Source organism: Crinia signifera, chromosome 2 (genome assembly GCF_055691185.1).
Source record: "Crinia signifera chromosome 2, ASM5569118v1, whole genome shotgun sequence".
Lineage (NCBI taxonomy): Eukaryota > Metazoa > Chordata > Amphibia > Anura > Myobatrachidae > Crinia > Crinia signifera.
Genome location: NC_139218.1, coordinates 82,538,920 through 82,558,620, shown reverse-complemented (window position 1 = coordinate 82,558,620; position 19,701 = coordinate 82,538,920). Strand labels below are relative to the sequence as shown.

Sequence of the window (19,701 nt, the reverse complement as noted above, 5' to 3'; positions counted from 1 at the left end):
GTGATACATCAAACGTAAGCCCCGTACACACAGGGGGGATATATCGCCAAGCGATATATCGTTCAGTGTCCCGTTTGCATCAGTGACCAGAGATGGTCGCTGATGAAAAAGAAACTGCCGGGGGAGCCCAGCAGTGGAAATCAGCTGGTCGCAGGAGCATGTTCCTGCGACCAGCGATCACTACAGGGGTAAAAACGGGAGCGCGCACCCGGCGATATATCACCGGTGCACACTCCCATCGCAGGCAATATGGTCACTCAGCGACCATATTGCCCGCGATATTACACAAAATCGCCCCCAGTGTGTACACAGCCTTACAATCTCTAGTTCCTGGACTTCCCTGGTAATGTATAATTGCCATTACCTGTGGGGAGCTAGGTCATTGATAAGAAAGGTGTCACCACAGGTGATGGCAATCTTCACATGTCACTCTCTTCACATGTCACTCACAGCTCTCCTATACTCCAACACTCAGTGACCATCTTCGTCCGCATACCCATCTCCATCATTGGCATCTAGCCTCTAGTTGTATGTTGATTGAGTCCTCACTACTTATATCCAAGCTGTACTGTGTATTGAACTGTGGCGCTCTTTATTTGTACTGTATTCTTGTTATTTATTCAATGTTATGCCAAGCTTTGTCTCCCTGTATTGTTTCTTTGTACGGCGCTGCGAAACACTTGTGGCGCCTTATAAATAAAATTATTATTATTATTATTATTATTATTATCATACATTACCAGGGAAGTCTAGGAACAGAGCATTTTCTCCCTGGGGCTACATATTATGTTAACAGGTTAAGTGCCCAGACCCTGCGTGCTTGGAAGATTAACCCCATACAAGCTGAGTGATAGCACTGAATATAAAAGAACACACAGATAATTCTTAAGTGACATTTTTATAGAAGCGTTAAGATGTATAACACAGGGCACACTATGAACTTTCCTAAACTAAAAAGTTCAGAAAACTACAGATGGATGAATAGAATCTCCATGCGCCGTCCACCGCCCCTCCGTGGGGCTCGCGCACGAGATGCTCGCTCCCCCCATTCTGTTAGACCAGTGTTCACCAACCCGTCACTCGCGAGCTACCGGTAGCTTGCGGCAGCGATCCGGGTGGCTCGACCACTCTGCCCCTGCCAGCCGCCCGCCACTCCATTATCCAGCCGCCCGCCCATCCGTTAGCCGAAGCTCGGCCTCCCTTCTCCCTGTCTGCTCTGAGGGGAGGAGAGCGCATCCCGCGTCTCTCCTAACCCTCACTGTGCATTCCTTTGACTGTGCCGTCTGCGAATCAGAACTCGCGGGCCAGCAGCCAATCAGAAGCCGGCCCGCGAGTTTTGATTGATGGACGCCCAGTCACAAGGAAGTGAGGGGAAGGAGAGACGCTCGGTGCTCTCCTCTCCTCAGAAGGGAATCAGCAGTGGCGGCGGCGACGACAACGACGACACCGGACACAGACAGCAGCGGCACAGGGGGACAGCAGCACTGGTGAGTCTGCTGGTGCTGGGAAACTGGCATTGTGGGGGCATACTTGTTCATGGCACTGTGGGGGCATACTTGTTCATGGCACTGTGGGGGCATACTTGTTCATGGCACTGTGGGGGCATACTTGTTCCTGGAACTGTGGGGGCATACATGTTCCTGGCACTGTGGGGGCATACTTGTTCCTGGCACTTTGGGGGCATACTTGTTCCTGGCACTGTGGGGGCATACTTGTTCCTGGCACTGTGGGGGAATACTTGTTCCTGGCACTGTGGGGGAATACTTGTTCCTGGCACTGTGGGGGAATACTTGTTCCTGGCACTGTGGGGGCATAATTGTTCCTGGCACTGTGGGGGCATACTTGTTCCTGGCACTGTGGGGGCATACTTGTTCCTGGCACTGTGGGGGCATACTTGTTCCTGGCACTGTGGGGGCATACTTGTTCCTGGCACTGTGGGGGCATACTTGTTCCTGGCACTGTGGGGGCATACTTGTTCCTGGCACTGTGGGGGCATACTTGTTCCTGGCACTGTGGGGGCATACATGTTCCTGGCACTGTGGGGGCATACTTGTTCCTGGCACTGTGGGGGCATACTTGTTCACGACACTGTGGGGGCATACTTGTTCACGGCACTGTGGGGGCATACTTGTTCACGGCACTGTGGGGGCATACTTGTTCACGGCACTGTGGGGGCATATTTGTTCACAACACTGTGGGGGCATATTTGTTCACAACACTGTGGGGGCATACTTGTTCCTGGCACTGTGGGGGCATACATGTTCCTGGCACTGTGGGGGCATACTTGTTCCTGGCACTGTGGGGTATATGTGTATCTGGCACTATTGTGGGCATATGTGTATACCCTTTTCCTCTGTCTCCAGTGTTGGGAGGTATGTTTGTGACATATTGGACATTGCAGTGTGTGGCATATTGTGTCTGGGGCATTGTGGTATGCGGCATAATGTGTAAGGGCCATTACAGTGTGTGGCATAATGTGTAAAGGGCATTTTTTTATTATTATGCAGATTTCTTGTTTTAAAAAAAATTTGGTAGCTCTTCAGGCGGTTTATTTTGTCTCGAGTAGCTCCCGCCCCAAAAAAGGTTGGAGACCACTGTGTTAGACTGTTGAAAGCCCCTGCTGCTGTCTCCCATCGCTGCACGTCTCGCCCGCTCTCCCCCGCATGCTGCCCGCTCCCTGCCTGTCTCCCTGAAGCAGAGACAAGCAGGGAAGCACCTGGTCCCTGGCCGCCGGCCATGCAGCTGGCGCCATCTGTACACTATGTGGACGTTCGCTATGGAAATGCTGCTTAAGAGGGAGAAGTTATGGAAGGTCACAATACAACCAGGGGACACCCAAACACAGACGAATAGATAGAGCCATCGGTACGGTAGGTTTAGCTGTATAGCAGCATTTCTATTTGCTAATTAGTGTGAAACTAATAGATAAAGGTTATGATATTATTATTATTAGATATTATGGTTAAGGTCTACAAATGACATTCATTCTGTTTCAGAAAGACATCATTGTATCTGTTTAGAGCAATATGAGTGGGTGAAGCCTTGGCACTTTGTATATCTTGTGGCCCATTGAGTCATTTGCAGCCATTGATCACCAGGCCAGCAGAGTGTAGGAGCCCTCTGAATAGTACACCTTACACCTACACTCTGACACATTTACAACAATGACATTCCACGCAGACACATGTCTAGGTAGCTAAAGGAAACACCCGCAGAACACTCACAGCTCAGTTATACTCACTATAGCCTGGGGCAGTAATAACAATAAACAGGCGATGAATCAAGCATTGGAGAGAAATAAAGTAGAGAAGTTGCCCAAATCATCCAATCATTTTCTGTCATTTATTTAGCACAGTCTTTCAAATGATAGTTAGAAGCTAATTGGTTGCTTTGGACAACTGCTCCACTTTGTTTTTCTCCAAGGCTTGATACAGCTCCCCTTCTATTAGGACCAATTGACTTCCTTTGTATAAATGTAATACTACTTGCACGGACGGCCTGGTCTAGGTTACATTTAATTAGCTGTTTTACTAAAAACAAACACTATGATTATTATTTACAATTTTAGACACCACCAGCACCACTTTACATTGAGATGTCAAGAAGAGCACAGATACTGTACTTCCAGCAAACTAAGCTATATTGGTAGGCAAACAAGATTGGCAAAACAGTCCAAGAAATATTGTGGCAGAGTTCTCCAAGATAGGGGCACACAGGCATACCACCAAATAAAACTGATGAGAACACTCCACCCTAATAATGGTGAATGAAATATTATACACAAAAAGGTATAACAGGTGACATTTACTAATATGTGAAATACACTTCATAGGTCATGTTGCTATGGGAAACCAATCAGAAGCTACTTCCTATTTATTTACCACCCTCTAGAACAGTGGTGTCAAACTCATGGCCCTCCAGTTGTTGTGGAACTACACGTCCCAGCATGCCCTGCCACAGTTTAACAATTCATTATATAAAAACTGTGGCAAGGCATGCTGGGAAGTGTAGTTCCACAACAACTGGAGGGCCATGAGTTTGACACCACTGCTCTAGAAGATAGTAGACAGGATGTGATTGGTTGCCCATAGCAACATGACCCGTGAAGTGTATTTCAAATCTTAGTAAATTTCACCCAAAATGTCATGAAGATGCCTGTTGTCTCCAAAACATTGGGTTTTGTCAAATCCACTTAATGAATCTTATACACACAATGTAGGAGATCCCAACACTGACAGAACTAGGGAGGTTATACAGGTTGATTCACAAGACTGCGAGACTGCGAGCCCACCAAACCCGCCTTGCGAATGGTGGCTGGGCGCCACCCAATCGCAAAGCTCAATGCTGCTGCCCGTCTCATCTTCTTTTTTAACCGTACTATGTCCACCTCCCCTCTCTTACAAGCCCTGCACTGGCTCCCCTTTCCCTTCAGAATACAATTCAAGCTCTCCTTACACTCACTTACAAAGCCATTACCCATTCTTCTCCCACCTACACTGGTCTCTCTTTACACTCCCACCCACCCTCTCCGTTCCACAAATGCATGTTGCCTCTCCTACAAACTGGTTACTTCCTCCCATTCCCGCCTCCAGGACTTTGGCCGTTGTGCACGTATCGCTGGAATTCTCTACCCCTCCCTATTAGACTTGCCACCTCCCTACAAAACTTTGAACGGGCTCTCAAGACCCACTTCTTCATTAAATCCAACCATCTCTCATCCTAAACCTATGGTTATCCCAGCTGTGTCCCCCCAGTTTGTCTGCCCCGTACCTGTAAGCTCTAACGAGTAGGGCCCTCTCTACTCATGTGCTTTTCTTAGAATATATCTCTGCCACTATTATAATTGCATCAGTGTCCGATGCTGCAACTGTCTTTTTTATTTACCATGTACCTAATTTGCATTTGTACTGTAAATCACTATTTTTCTTGTATTGTTCTTTGCTCATCTATGTATTGTCAGGTGCTGTGCAACCCTTATGGCGCCATATAAATAAACTATAATAATAATAATAATATTAAAAAGCAAATTCGCATGCAGGGCATGCAAATGGATCTGCCCTATCATTTTATGGTCGCCGACCATCAAGTGATGGCGAAGGCTCACGCATATGTAAGGTTGCTCAGAGCAACCTTACATATGCGTGTCTGCTTGGGGGGAAGTAGCGTGTCTGCTTGGGGGGGAAGTAGGCGGGCAGCTGACATCCGGTGATGTCAGCTGCCCTCCCCCCGCCTGTCCGTCATGTCTCATTACCATGAGAATGTCCAGCATTCTCATGGGAACGCTGGGCATTTCCATATGGTGATGGGGCAGCCCGCCGCCCCACAGCCCTCTCTGCCCCCCATCTGCAAGGTTGCTTACATGCGCCCGGCGAACAATCTGTTTGCCGTGGCCGCACGCAACAAGCGCATGCACAGAAATGCGCATGAGCAATCAAAAAACATCGGTCCCTGTGTGAAGGAGCGGCTATTGCGAATGGACCAAGTTGTATATGGCTTGCAGTGTTAAATTCACACATACGCACAAGGCACACCAAGCTGCTGAGATTCAGATAGACCGGCATGTTTTTATGTCTGATAAAACAGATAAGCAATCAATAAAGTCATTTTACCGATTGAGGGCAAAGGCATAATGGAACTTTATATTGTGCTGATCTGCCAAGTCACAGGTTGGCAGCATTTCCAGAGTTTCCACCAGTCTGACCATGGCATCATAATCCTGAAAGGAACAAAACAAACAATCATGCACCGTGTGAACAGGCCACATAAACCAACATTCACAAAACACTACAATCACTATACAGCATGTATTATTATTTTATATTGTTTCTAAGGTGTCACAGGTTTTTGTAGCACCCTACAATGGGACTAAAGCAACGCAAAAACGATTTATATGGTACTGGTCATGGGACAGGGCAAATATGGGAGAAGAAAGAAGATATGTGGACACAGAGGCCTGCCATTGGTGAACAGGGGGAACGCAGGACAGAAGATGGAAAAGGACCCCTTTAACATTGCAAATGCGGAGTATGGGATTTGGACACAAGTCCATACTGGAAGCGACCCGCCTTTTGCAATGTTTAGCCCCCCCACAGCAACCCAAAAACAAGCTGGGTCACTGATGTCAGATGGGGGTGGGGCAGAATGGCAGCACGTCATCAGAGGTGTGAAAGGACACTGTCTGCAAGTGCTGCCTTCTCAATAGTGTGAACGGAACCCGGGTCACTCGATCCAGGGTACCAGTTCAACCCAGGTCAGACCTAGGATTAACCTTTCTTTTATCCTGTGTCGCAATGCTGGGTTGCTGTACCAAATAATAATAATCATAATAATAATAATAATAATAATAATGTAAGCAATAATAATGTAAGCAAATTTAAAAAAGTGCTTTCACACCGCACCTCGACCTGGGTTGATACGTCATCAACCCAGCAATAACCCGGGTGGAGGATGAGGTGTGAAAGGGCTATTATTGTCTAATGGTGCAACATAGTATACAGAAAAATATTATATGCTCCTCCCATGACATAAAGTACTGCACTACTGTAAGATAAAATGTTATGCAACTATATTAATGGAAGTGCGGTAATGATTAAGAAAAACTGCTTGGTTACGGTGCCTCCTACTAAATGAAGTACGTCAGCTGTCATCTGCTCTGAGGTTTTGCTTTGTCTTGCCAATATTTTATTAGTCATTTAGTAAGCAATTAAGGTAGATTAACTATTTTCCCTTGTGAAAACACTGGTTAGCCTAAATAAAAAATATATATATCTCATCATCTCACAATCTCAGATACAAATCTCTCAACACATAATCACTTTACAATGGTACTGTAAGTGTAAAAAAATATTCTGATTAATTATGTGAGTTTAGAACATATCATTGGTACATGTCAAGGTTTGGGCTGTAGGGGATACATTTACTAAAGCTTCTAAAATAAAGGCCCTTATTCAGGTCTGATTGCAGCACAAATTTGTTCTCACAATGGGCAAAACCACTGCAGGTGGGGCAGATGTAACATGTGCAGAGAGAGTTACATTTGGGTGGGGTGTGTTGAAACTGAAATCTAAATTATAGTGTAAAGCCGCCCATACACGGTCCGTTCGCCAGTGGTCCGTTTTGTACTTTGAGATGCGCGCTCCCGCGCATCTCATCGTACAGTACAAAAAGTATGTGCTGCACATACTTTTTGTACTTGCTTTACATCGCATCGCATTGCATGCACAATGCATGCACAAGGCATGCAATGTGATGTGTACTATATAAGTACAAAACGGATCCGTTAAACGGACCGTGTATGGGGACCTTAAGAATAATGCAGCCAGTATTTACCCTACACAGAAACAAAATAATTCCCACAAATCTAACTCTCTATACATGTTACATCTGCCCCACTTGCAGTGCACATGGTTTTCCCCATTTTAAGAACAAATTTGTACTGCGATCTGATCTGAATAAAAGAGGTGATATTGCCCATAGCAACCAATAAGATTCTATAATTTCTATATTGTATCCTAGAAAATGATAGACAGAATCTGACTGGTTGCTATGGACAACATCACCTTTTTTCATTTGTTGCTGATTTAGTAAATATACCCTAGGACTATTATTATGTATTCTATTGTTCTGAATGTAGGAACCACGGAATGAATAATGGTGCATTGCCCAATCCCCCCACATCTCAATGCTGTGGATACCAAGCCCCTGTGCTCTGAGCTGTTTTCCTTTACCAGAGAGGAAGATCATAGCATTAGCCATCACATCAACAGCATTTCCTTTACTAACTCAATGCAGCACCCGAGGTCTGACCTGTGATAACTGCCAGTCACTTGCTATTCAGCCAAATGTGTGATCCCTGCAAGTGGCTGACCGTTACTTCCGCTTGAAACTAAACACTGCTGATTCATTACTTTAAGGCCAATTGCTTAATTGATCTATCATCCCAGCATCCGTCATGCAGTGCAACTGCAATGTATTCTATTATACAATTATTTAACAGAAAACCATGTGGTTATACTGAACTACAATTAAAAATGATCAATCTTATATATTTAATGATACCATTGCAAAACATTGGGTGACATTCTATGTGTTGCGGTAAAATCCGCATGTTTTTTATCGCACATAATCGCACTTTTGAAAATCGCAAGATTGGGCCGTTTTTCGCATATTTAATGAGATGCGAAAAACGGCCCAAATAGTGCGAATAGGTGCGATTTGATGCGATTTCTTTAGTCCTGAAAATGTGCGATTTTCAAGTCTGAAAATCTAGGGGTCCCCCGCATTTCAAGAACCAGCACCAGACCCAACCAGCCAGCAGGGTAATGCCACAGCCGGGGGACCCTTATTATATAAGGTCCCACGGCCAAAGCATTATCCCCTTGGCTGGTCAGCATGGGCAGGGGTCCTGGGGAAGTGGGGACCCCCCCAAAGAAGGGGTCCCCCCTCCAGGACTTACCAGCCCATGCTGAAAGTCGGCTCCTGATTGGCCGCTAGGCGGCCAATAGAATCAGTCTGAGGAGAGGCGCGGAAGATGAAAATCTCTGCGTCTCTCCAGTCCGTGAGCGGGTACCAGCCGGGAGCAGCGCGTCTGGAGCTGAAGATGCCGGGGTCGTCGCCGGGGACCAGGTGAGTAGGATTTCTTTTCTCAGGTACCCCTTAGGATTACTACGGATCCAGGACCCCGGAATCTTCAGCCCAGGAGCCCCGGACCAGCCCCGGAACCAGGACCAAGGCCCCGGAACCGGACTCTTCAGCCCTGGAGCCCCGGACCAGCCCCGGAACCAGGACCAAGGCCCCGGAACCGGACTCTTCAGCCCTGGAGCCCCGGACCCCAGATACAGGGACCGACCCATGGGCTCAAGGTAGGTAAGTATCAGTATGTATGGGCTGTGGATGTATTAAACGTTTATTTTTCTGGGTGTCGGTGTGTGTTTTATTTACCTATTTCTTGTACTGTGGAACTACAAGTGCCAGCGGGCCCTTTAATGCCCTGCATGCTGGGACTTGTGGTTCTCCAAGTCCCAGCATGCGGGGTAGGCTTGCTGGGACTCATAGTTCTACAGTATAAGACAATAGTTTTTATTCTTTTTTTACACTTTTCATCAGCCCGATGCCCACCGCCCAGGGACATCGGGGACAGCCCCGGGTTTTCAGCATGGGCTGGTAAGTCCTGGAGGGGGGGGACCCCTTCTTTGGGGTGGTCCCCACTTCCCCAGGACCCCTGCCCATGCTGACCAGCCAGGGGGATAATGCTTTGGCTGCGGGACCTTCTATAATAAGTGTCCCCCGGCTGTGGCATTACCCTGCTGGCTGGTTGGGTCTGGTGCTGGTTCTTGAAATTCGAAGGACCCCTAGTAATTTTGTCCCCGTATTTTGGGAACCAGCGCCAGACCTTGAGCCTGGTGCTGGTTTCATTAAATCAAGGGGACCCCTATTTGTCAGGGACCGTGATTTTATGTCACCAGCAACGGCTCAATGAGCCCGGGGCTGGTTATGCTTTTTAACTGTTTAACCCTTTTTTCCAACAGAACCATGCACAGATCTCAATGATCTGTGCAGGGTTCTGGCTAATTCGCCCATCAGAACCTGGTCTGATTTTTGGGCAAATTTTAGACACATTTATACAAATCGCATACCATTAAATATGCGATTTGTATACTTTTCAATGTGAAAACATCTGGATGCGATGTGCTGCGAAAAACAGCCATCGCATTTCCAGAATGTCAAATTTGTTGGCCAAAATCGCACTTTTTTCACATTTTCGCATGCGAAAAAAACATGCGATTTCGGACGTTTTTGCGAAAAAAAATTGCAAAAAAAAAAAACGCATCCCATAGAATGTCACCCATTATGCCTACAGCAGGTAACAGTTACATATTGGCAGCAGATTTTCTACACCTGTAGATTTTTAAACATTGCTGACATGTTAAATGCTGTATTGGCTGTGTATCTAATCACATTCATCTGCAACTCGTTCGGGGTGGATCTATACTTTAGTTTAGGGGGGGGGGGGGGCGGCAGTTAATTCTGACTCACAGCCCAGCAGCCCATCATCACTCAATCAATCTAGACTGTAGCAAACAGTATAATCAATGTAAGATCTTTAAATCTAATAAAGCTGACATACAGGGAATACAGCAGGGGATAGTGTTCACGGCCACACATTGCTGGGGGGGGGATTGGCCCAATCTAAGACCTCTTTCATACCACAAATGCCAGGGTCGCACCCAGGATTAGGACACGGGTGCATTCCAGGAGCAACCCGGCATTTGGGGTCTGAAAGCTCTGATGCCGACCCAGCTTATTATCGGGATATTGACAGGGGCGTGGCGGAGCTACGGTGAGTCATTGAGGGGAGGGGGAAGTGCTTGTAGCTGACAGAGCTGCCTCCTCCATACTTTAAATGGGACTTAGGTCGCTCGACCCGGGTTACCCGTTCACACCACACCATACTGGCCAGTACCCCGGGAAGATACAGGGAGCAACCCTGGTAGTTAACAGGCTTGAAATGCCGGGGCATGGTTCCCGGGATCACACCAGCACTACACCCAGATTGTTTCCGGGGCCAGCCCGGGAAAAAAGGCTGGTGTGAATGGGGTATTACTCTAAATGGTAGATGTAAAATGCATTACAATCACATCTGTATATAAACTTATCATTATGCATTATTAAGAATTAGACTAGGTATACTATATTCAGTTTCTTTTACCTGGATGTCTCGGTATGACAGCAGCAGGTTAATTACAATATCTGAGGTCAGCACCTCTGTGTTGTCCATACGTAATTTTATACGGGTCAGCTCCTTGGCAAGTTCATCTCCTTGGTATTTGTCCCTGGCTTTTCTGATGTCATTGAGCAGAGTTTCCTTGTAGTATGCACTAACAAACATAATAGAGTGAGAATTACCACTTGTCTTTTGATCAGCAAGAAATGTCCTCCAGCCTCACAAACGCAACAGCCCAAAGTTATGAGCAACATTTTCCTGCGATTCTAGTTCCGTATTGAACCCAACACCATAACAGCTTATTACATCGTTAATATCACTTTTTTTATCTAAAAGTCCTGTTCCCTAAAGCTTTATGTTTTACCAAACAGTGCCAGTAGCAGTTCCCAGGTCAATCCCAATATAGCATACCAAAGCACATTTATATGTAACTACATTCCTAACTCAGAGTATACTTTGTAAACTCACCATGACGTAACATGTATGTCCTTAAGGAGACTAATGAATTTATCAATCAAGGGAACGCACAAGGGTCCCAAAATGTTGTCCCAGTTTGGCTGCATGTACTCTGAGGCTCTACGCTGAGCGTCACTCTCACAGCAGAAGTAGTCCCCACAGGGGGTCACAATGTAAGAAATAAAGAAGTAGTTTCCACTAGAGGCCTAGGGATAAAAAAAAAGAAGGATGCAATAAGTAAAATAGACTTCCCACATATAAAAAACATTTATATCTACATTAATGGCTGCTCCTCCCCCGCACCCCAATGACGTGCCAGCATTCCGCCATGCCTCCTTTCTGATGTCAGTGACCCGGCTGCACTGGGTGCGATCCGGCTTTTGCAATGTAAAAGGGGTATATACTTTCCAAAGACATTGATAAGTAGGAAAAATAGAATATTTCCAGATATACATATTAAAAAATTATGTACTTTTTTTCAAATGTTCTTGATTATGCATTTTTGCTTATGGCACAAGTGATTTCAGCCAACAGCCATCAATTTATACAAGTACAAATATGAACTAAGCCTTTATACTGCTGAATTGTGATGTATAGTATATTAATAAGTAAAAATGAATGTGGAAAAATCCCACTTCCAAACCTCTATACTTTAAACTTTACACCTTGAAGAAATGTGGGTGCAGGGCTTCTTCCCACTGTCCGGGACTCTACAGTCTGCACGATGCTGGAGCACTATAAGCTGCTATGCTGGAGCACTAGGGTCTGCTCTCTGCTGAAGCACTAGGGTCGGCTCCTAGGCCGGACTAAGATGGGAAATCAACCGAGGAAATTTCTTCGAAGCAGCCCTAATGGTGGTGGGTCTGTTAAGGGGTTGGGGTCTGTTGGAGGGCTGGGGTCCCTTTGGAAACAGTTGTAGCTGTCCTTGTGTCTTTTCCTGCAGTTGTGTGTTCAACTTTATGCTAATTCCTCTACAATGCCCTTCCCTGGTGTCAAGGGCAGATTGGGAATTTAAAGTGGCCCTGTAAAAAATTCCAAAAAGTAGCCCCCTTACAAGCCCACATCGGGCTGCTATGCTAGAGCACTACGGGCTGCTATGCTGGAGCATTAAGGACATCTCTGCTGGAACACTACGGGCTGCTATGATGGAGCACTACAGGCTGCTATGATGAAGCATTATGGGCTGCTATGATGGAGCACTATGGGCTGCTATGATGGAGCACTATGGGCTGCTATGCTGGAGCACTATGGGCTGCTATGCTGGAGCAGGACTGGCTGCTATGCTGAAGCACTATGGGCTGCTATGCTGGAGCACTATGGTTGCTATGCATTATGAGCTGGTTTGGTAATGCAGAACCAGAAAAAAATAAATGTCACCAATACATGTAATGCTTTATACTGTATCTTCAAGTTAAAAATAGACGTCTGAGGAGAGCCACCAATATGGGTCATGAGAACACGTGTGGTTTCTTTGGTTACCTGCTCCAGTTCAGTTAACCAGATGACAACATATTATGTAACTATCAGGGAAACATCTTTAAAAGCATCTCACAAAGACACAAAGAGTGCAGCTATAGTCCCTTAGTATTTTTAGAGTAGGAGATCCCATTGTCTACTGCATCCAGACAGAGTCCTTCAATCCAAAATAAACTACTGAAAGAAAAACATAGTTTTCCCTAGTGAAATTATTTAGTATCAACATTTAAACCTCATGCAGTTGGCAAGTCTATTTGGTGCAAGCTGGAGTTTACAATTTACTGTTATTTAAATGTATCTTGTTTATTTTCAAAATCAAACAGAATAATTTAGATTTTTTGGAAACCGTAATTATTCAGCACCACTGGGCAATTATATGTGCCTGTCAGATGTGTGGGAGAGTAGTATAGATAATGACTGAGAGTCAGAACAAAGGGGGGTTTGCAAGGTGGAGGGGTGGGGGGGGTATTGATAGCCTGCACATGCGTACAAATCGTCGCAGGAATTCTGTGGAAAAGAAACATTGTATTTGGTAGTCACATGAAAAGGATTTAATTAGTTTTTCATTATATCCTTTCTTTAACCGGCCTGTTATTACTTCACCATCCATGTCGGCATAGAGGGAGAATATAGTAGTGTGCCAGGTAGTAGTAGAGGCACTGAACCTGAAGCATGGTGAGCGAAGCGGGACACTAATCAGGGTTCCATGTCGATAGTTGTCGACACTGACACAAAAAATGCAAAAAACTAATGTCGACCTTTTCATGGGTCTAGCTTTTTTTATGTCGACATTTTGACCCTGTCGACCCACAATATTGCATGTTGACTTTTTGGGGTAGACCTGCCTATCTAATAATCCACACATATCTGTGTTTATTGCGCCACAGTGGTTTACACTGAGTGAATTGTGCAGATTTCTCCAGAGTAAATATCCGGCCCACATTACACCCCCACTGTATAGTAAGAGGTGCACATCCGCCAGTGCTACTGTGTGTGTCACACCTGTTCTCACAGTCAGCAAGTATTCTGTCGCTTTATTCCCCATCTACTCCTCCAGGCACCTAATGCAGGTCACCGTAACAAAGTGTCCGCAACCCCTTCATAGCTCTCTGAGGACATATATTGTTTTAGTCTTTGTACATTTATACGGCCTGATTCATCAAGGCTCGCTAAGCAGCGGTTGTTCGCTGTCCGGGGGAGAGTCTGCCTGCACCCCCCATTGCAGAATCCCCTTGGTAACATGCGAGGGGATGTACGCAAACACATCCCCTCGCATGCGGCCGGATGGGAGAGAAATCATTCAATGGTCGCCGACGTTTTGCATGACGGCGTTCACCTACCTGCTAGGCTGCGAATCGAAGCAGCCTAGCAAACAGGTCTGAATCACCCCCACTTTGAGGAAGGAGATATGTCCTTACTTTGATTATGTACAATGCTGTACAAACATTTTTAATTGTTAGAAGAAAACCGTTTCTTTTTCAACAGTCCCCCCCCCCCAGCTTACAGAAAGAACTCTGTGCGGTCCCATAAATCTCTGCACTCATGTGAACCGTTTAAATGAAATGCTGATATGTAATTACTTAGTCTGGGGGAGTGACGTGCCCGGCGTAGCTGCCTCCCCTGACCTTACAGCACACTGTACATTATCCATATAATAACCTAAAGATCCACACACTAAGGAATGTGAGTTGTTACTTCCTTTCATGATACAATCACGCATCCGCGGGAATTCTTATTCTGGTCCCATGCCCTGCTTCCGTATCTAACCATCTCACACTGGATACAATCTAGAAGATTATCTGTCCAATCTTTTGAGTTGGATTGAAAATCTGGTAATGTATTGGAACAAATAACAACTGACCTTATGCTCCCAAAACAGAGAAAAATTAACATTCAGAGAAATTGGATAAATCATAATGATTTATCAGAACAACTATTTTTGCCCATTTTCCAGCTTTAAGGAGCAAATGGTCATTTGTTATTTACTCCGATACATTACCAACCTTAACAGATTACTGAAAAGCTTGAGAGAACAGGAAAGTCTTGATCTATTTTTAAAGGATTATACATTGTGGCCTCTCGCACTGTAGAGGAATAGAGTTCCATAGAGTCACAGCCACAAAGCTGAAAACTCGACCCCCAGATGAGCTCAGGCGGGTTCTAGTTACAGTTAATAGTCCATCATCTGCAGATCACAGTAATCAAGAGGGGCAGTACGGAATCAGAAGCTGCTTCAAGTATATTGGGCTCTGGTCATGAAGGGCTTTGAAAGTCATTAAGTCCAATCTTCTAAGCAATTTGCCATCTTACAAGGAAGTAAAGAACTAGGGATGTGCACCGGCCACTTTTTGGGTTTTGGGTTCTGATTACCTTGAGGTTTTGGGTTCTAATGGGTTTTGGCAAAACACCTCCTAAGTGTTTTGTGTTTGGATTTTTGGGTTCTGATTTTTTTGTTAAAAAACGCATAAAAACAGCTCCTACGCTATATTAACCTCAATAACATTCATTTCCACTCATTTCCAGTCTATTCTGAACACCTCACAATATTGTTTTTAGGGCAAAAGGTTGCACCGAGGTAGCTGGATAACTATGCTAAGCCACACAAGTGTGCGGCACAAACACGTGGCTCATGTAAGAGTGGCACTCAGTGGCACACGTCAGTGTACCAGCAGCATGAAATTATTTTTTACAGTCCCACACAGCACAAGTATTATTTTTTTATTAAATTAGACATAGCAGCCTAGTATGTACTAGGTAGGTACACTAGGTAGGCAGTAGCACTGCCAGTGGCAACAGTGGACTGAGTAACTAAATAATACTGGCAGATTCAGTGCAGGCAGCACCAGTGGACTATATATATAATATAATTAATTAATTATTAATATATAATATTACAGGCACAGCACAGCATCAGAGGTAGGCACCAGCACAGAGGAGACAGTAGTACTACAGGTACACAGTTAGACTGTTCTCCTAAGCAGAGAGGAGAACTGAGCACACAGCAGCACTGAGGGAGACAGCCCCAGCGAATAAAATAATTAATTACAGCACAGCACACCAGAGGTAGACCGCACAGAGGAGACAGTAGTACTACAAGTACACAGTTAGACTACACAGCAGCACTGAGAGACAGCCCCAGCGATTAAAAAATATTGCGTTCAAGGTCAAGCTCAAGTTTAAGCCCCAGCAGCAGCACCAACACACCCTCTCCCAACCCACTACTAGACTGGAGTGAAGATGGCAGCGGCGCAGCAGCCGCTATTTAAAGCCATGCGAAATCCGACGCCGGGAGATGACGTTCTGACCACGCGGACGGACCCGAGTCAGGCGGGAATCTCCGAGCGCTACTCGGAACCGGGCTCGGAATGATGATGTCCGTGGGGGCTCGGATCTCCGGAATCCGAGTCTGCACATCTCTATAAAGAACCGGTGTGGCTGGTGCGGGCCTTGTTGGTTAATAGAAGAAAAAGTATTGTGTGGAGCGCCAAGAATATACACCTTATTTTAAGGCCTAAGTAAAAATAATAATTGATCAATTGGGTATCACAAAATAAAAATACATTTAATTAGCACATCAGTTAAAAACACATTTCATTTAGATGCACATATAGTTAGGACTAAAAATAATTATTGCACTTGAGATTAAGGCATACAGTAAACCACTTGTCTTAGGTAAAAGTAAAGGTAGGACCCCCCCCCCCCCCTTTCTCCTTGCCCCTCCCTGTCCCCCCTCATCCAATTGGGGACCATCATTTCAAACAAGAAGGTAGCACAATCTGGAACAAGCGGGACTCACTTAAGTATCCTACCTTTACTTTTACCTAAGACAAGTGGTTTACTGTATGCCTTAATCTCAAGTGCAATAATTATTTTAAGTCCTAACTATATGTGCATCTAAATGAAATGTGTTTTTAATTGATGTGCTAATTAAATGTATTTTTATTTTGTGATACCCAATTGATCAATTATTATCTTTACTTAGGCCTTAAAATAAGGTGTATATTCTTGGCGCTCTACACAACACTTTTTCTTCTTGTATCCACCCTCGGGGGACTGAACCACCCCCACGTGTGAGCAGCCTAAACCAAACACCCCATCTCTCCAGTGCCTTTTTTTCACCTGGTGGTGAATCCCCTTTTTTTCTTGTCTGGTTGGTTAATAGCCTGGCAGCTGCATTTTGTACCAACTGCAAGCAGTGCAATACTTTGGCCTGGGAGACCAATGTAGAGGGCACTGCAGTAGTCTAGGCGTGATGATACAAATGACTGTAGGCAGATCTTCTGGGGGAATTAAGTGCTTGATTCTGGCTATGTTCCTTAGATGAAAGAATGAGGATTTGATTGTGGCTGATACATGATGATTAAAGGGGGTTATTCTGGTTTATTCGCAAGGCTTTGCGAGTCCATCAAACCCCGCCTTGCAAATGATGGCCTGACTGCAACGCATTTGCAGTGTGTGTTCGCATGCACTGGCTGCGAATGGATATTTGACAACCCCCCCCCCAAGTCATTCACTGTTTGGCACACAGTTAATTATATTATTATTATTATTATTATTTAAATTCTCCACGGTCACAGTAACAACGACGATCTGGTAAACTACTATGACCTTGTTAGACTACTATATTGTAGCTACTGCATGATTTTCCCTCCTTATCAGCTACTGCATTCACTGAAGAGTAATTTGCCAGACATCAGTCTTTCCAGAGGTTTTTCTCTTACTTTTGTAAGCTTCCACAGATTTTCCTAATTAAAACAACATACTTGAGTTGAGATACAATGTGATGTGGGAAAACTGATCTGCAAATCATTCTGTATTTTGGCCATGACTCATGAATGTTGGAGCTGGCGTAGGTTCAAATGCACAGTGTCTATTCAGGAATTACAACTTCCTCTGAACTTCTATCACGCACAACTGGTAAGGAATTTGTATCCTGCTAAATAGATGCTATCATTTCACTTATTACATACATTATATGACAGTCTTATAAGAAACGTTAGTTACAGTAGCAACATGAGTTTGAGCATACGTTGAGCATCTTTTTAGAGACAAAGCATCTATCTGTATTCCAGTTTCACTGAGTAGCGCACATCATTATGTCATTACTGGAAGAAAATGACCGTAAAAACCATTTACCCACAATTACCTTTAAAAATGCCTACAACCATGTTTACTTTAGGGGTCCTACCAACCACCGAGTTTCTCAAGGTGTTTAGTTGAATTTGACTTTGACACGCTTTGCTGGGACTCAATGGGTGAAGGCAGACAACTATAAGCAGACAACTATATTTCCCAAGAACAAATCTGTATAGTAATGTTACATCGGAGGCTTGACTAGCCAAAGGTAAAGATAACATATAATGAACTGATGATGTGGTCCTTTGATGATTTCTATTGATGGAATGGTGTGCTGTCCATAACTATACCAGACTTTTAGAAATAAACCAGTTGTAGCTAAAGGTCACTAGCAGGCCCGGCGACAGGGGGGGTCAAGGGGGACATCTGACCTGGGCCCCAAGGGTCAGAGGAGCCCCAAGATCACGGGGCACACAAAAAAAAAAAGCACTCTGTTTTTTTATTATGCTGTCTGCTCCACCGCTGGGTCGGAGCAGACAACAAACATATGCAGAGCCCCCCCTCGTTACCTGTCACCGGCTAAAAGTATTTCAGGGCCATCTAGTATGAGACGGCGCGAAGGGACACTATATAGTATAGACACATATTTTTTTAGTAAAAATCAATATACAATTTTATTTATACAATAATTAAACACTTTTAAAAGTGAGAACACCGGCCAGTGAGACTATAAAACCAAATATAGCGCATGAAAAATACATTTATATTCAAAGCATCATTCACTATTCTTACTGTGCTATTTTTTTATTTTAGCACAAAAGAATATACAATAGGTGGTGACTATCCATACTTTGACTAGCTATCAATTGCGGAATTTAGCTAGAGTGCAAAACAAATGAATTCGTATACTTTAAAATGGGTTAGGCATGCATGGGGTTAATTTCTGCAAAACAGGGATTAGTAGCAGTCTTTTATGAGACAATGTTAGTCTATGAATGGAAACTCTAATTCTCTCCAAACACACACTCTCCAATGCACGTCAAATGCGGATTTCCAGCCAGACTTTCTTGTTAGTGCTCAGTCATTAAACCATATGGAAGCTTATAGATGTTAGCAAGCTTTGGGGATATCGATGCAACAAAGTGAAAGTTATACTTATGCTCCGTTTGATTTTGTAATCCACTTTGGGGAGTTGATTCAATTGCCCACGCCTGGAGCGGGTTACCGGCTGTTCTGTGGAACTTGTCAGCCTTATCACGAACGCACGGCTCCGGCTTCCGGGTCTCCCAGTCAGCGGTGTCTCAAAGTGCAGGCAGCAAAAAAAGGATCTCCTTGATGACGCGTTTCCCCGCCTCTTAGAATATCAGCGGCTTCATCAGATGAAGCCATCTAGTATGCAGCTGCAGCAGGAGCTAAAAGAAGATGGCTGCCCCCATAAGACTACACAAAGATGGCCGACGCCCATTAATGAGAAGCCATGAAAAATAGAGGATACAGAAAAAGGGGCGGAGCTTAATGGGAGTGTGAGGACTGGAGAAGATCTGCAGGAAAAAGGTCCAGAGAACCTGCTTAATGCCTACTCCACCTTTTTAATTGACCAGATAAGTGCCTTGGGGGAGGGGAGACAGTTCTCTATCTACTGTATCTATCTATCTATCTATCTATCTATCTATCTATCTATCTTTCTGTCATCACTCTGATCTATCTATCTATCAATCATCACTCTGATATATCTATCTATCTATCTATCTCATATCTATCTATCTATCTATCTATCTATCTATCTATCTATCTATCGCTATCATGCTTACAGGCCATGGAGTGTTTCCGATTAACACACATATATATGTGTGTGAACAGGGGATTTTTTGGGGGGAAGGGGCCCGGAGATGTCTATGTACCGGGCCCCAAGATTTCTGTTGCCGGTCCTGGTCACTAGTGCAAGATCCGCACACTGTGAGGCACAGCGC

The 19,701-nt window shown here is 44.7% G+C and overlaps 1 protein-coding gene across 5 annotated transcripts in view; it reads right to left on the bottom strand.

The window, feature by feature from the left end:
- MAP3K15 (mitogen-activated protein kinase kinase kinase 15) overlaps positions 1–19,701 on the bottom strand; it is a 249,258-nt gene that overhangs the window by 96,836 nt on the left and 132,721 nt on the right. For 4 of the 5 annotated variants that reach the window (XR_014470326.1, XM_083172491.1, XM_083172489.1 and 1 more), the window contains 3 exons: positions 11,192–11,385; positions 10,709–10,877; positions 5,610–5,716 (listed from right to left, as the gene is read on the bottom strand). Coding sequence is in view for 4 of the 5 variants with exons in the window: in XM_083172491.1 (XP_083028617.1) it covers positions 5,610–5,716; positions 10,709–10,877; positions 11,192–11,385 (470 nt within the window). In the remaining variant the exon portion in view is untranslated. Of the gene's footprint in view, positions 1–5,609; positions 5,717–10,708; positions 10,878–11,191; positions 11,386–18,886; positions 19,060–19,701 lie in introns of those variants that run through there. The other variant, XM_083172492.1, reaches the window with a different exon arrangement.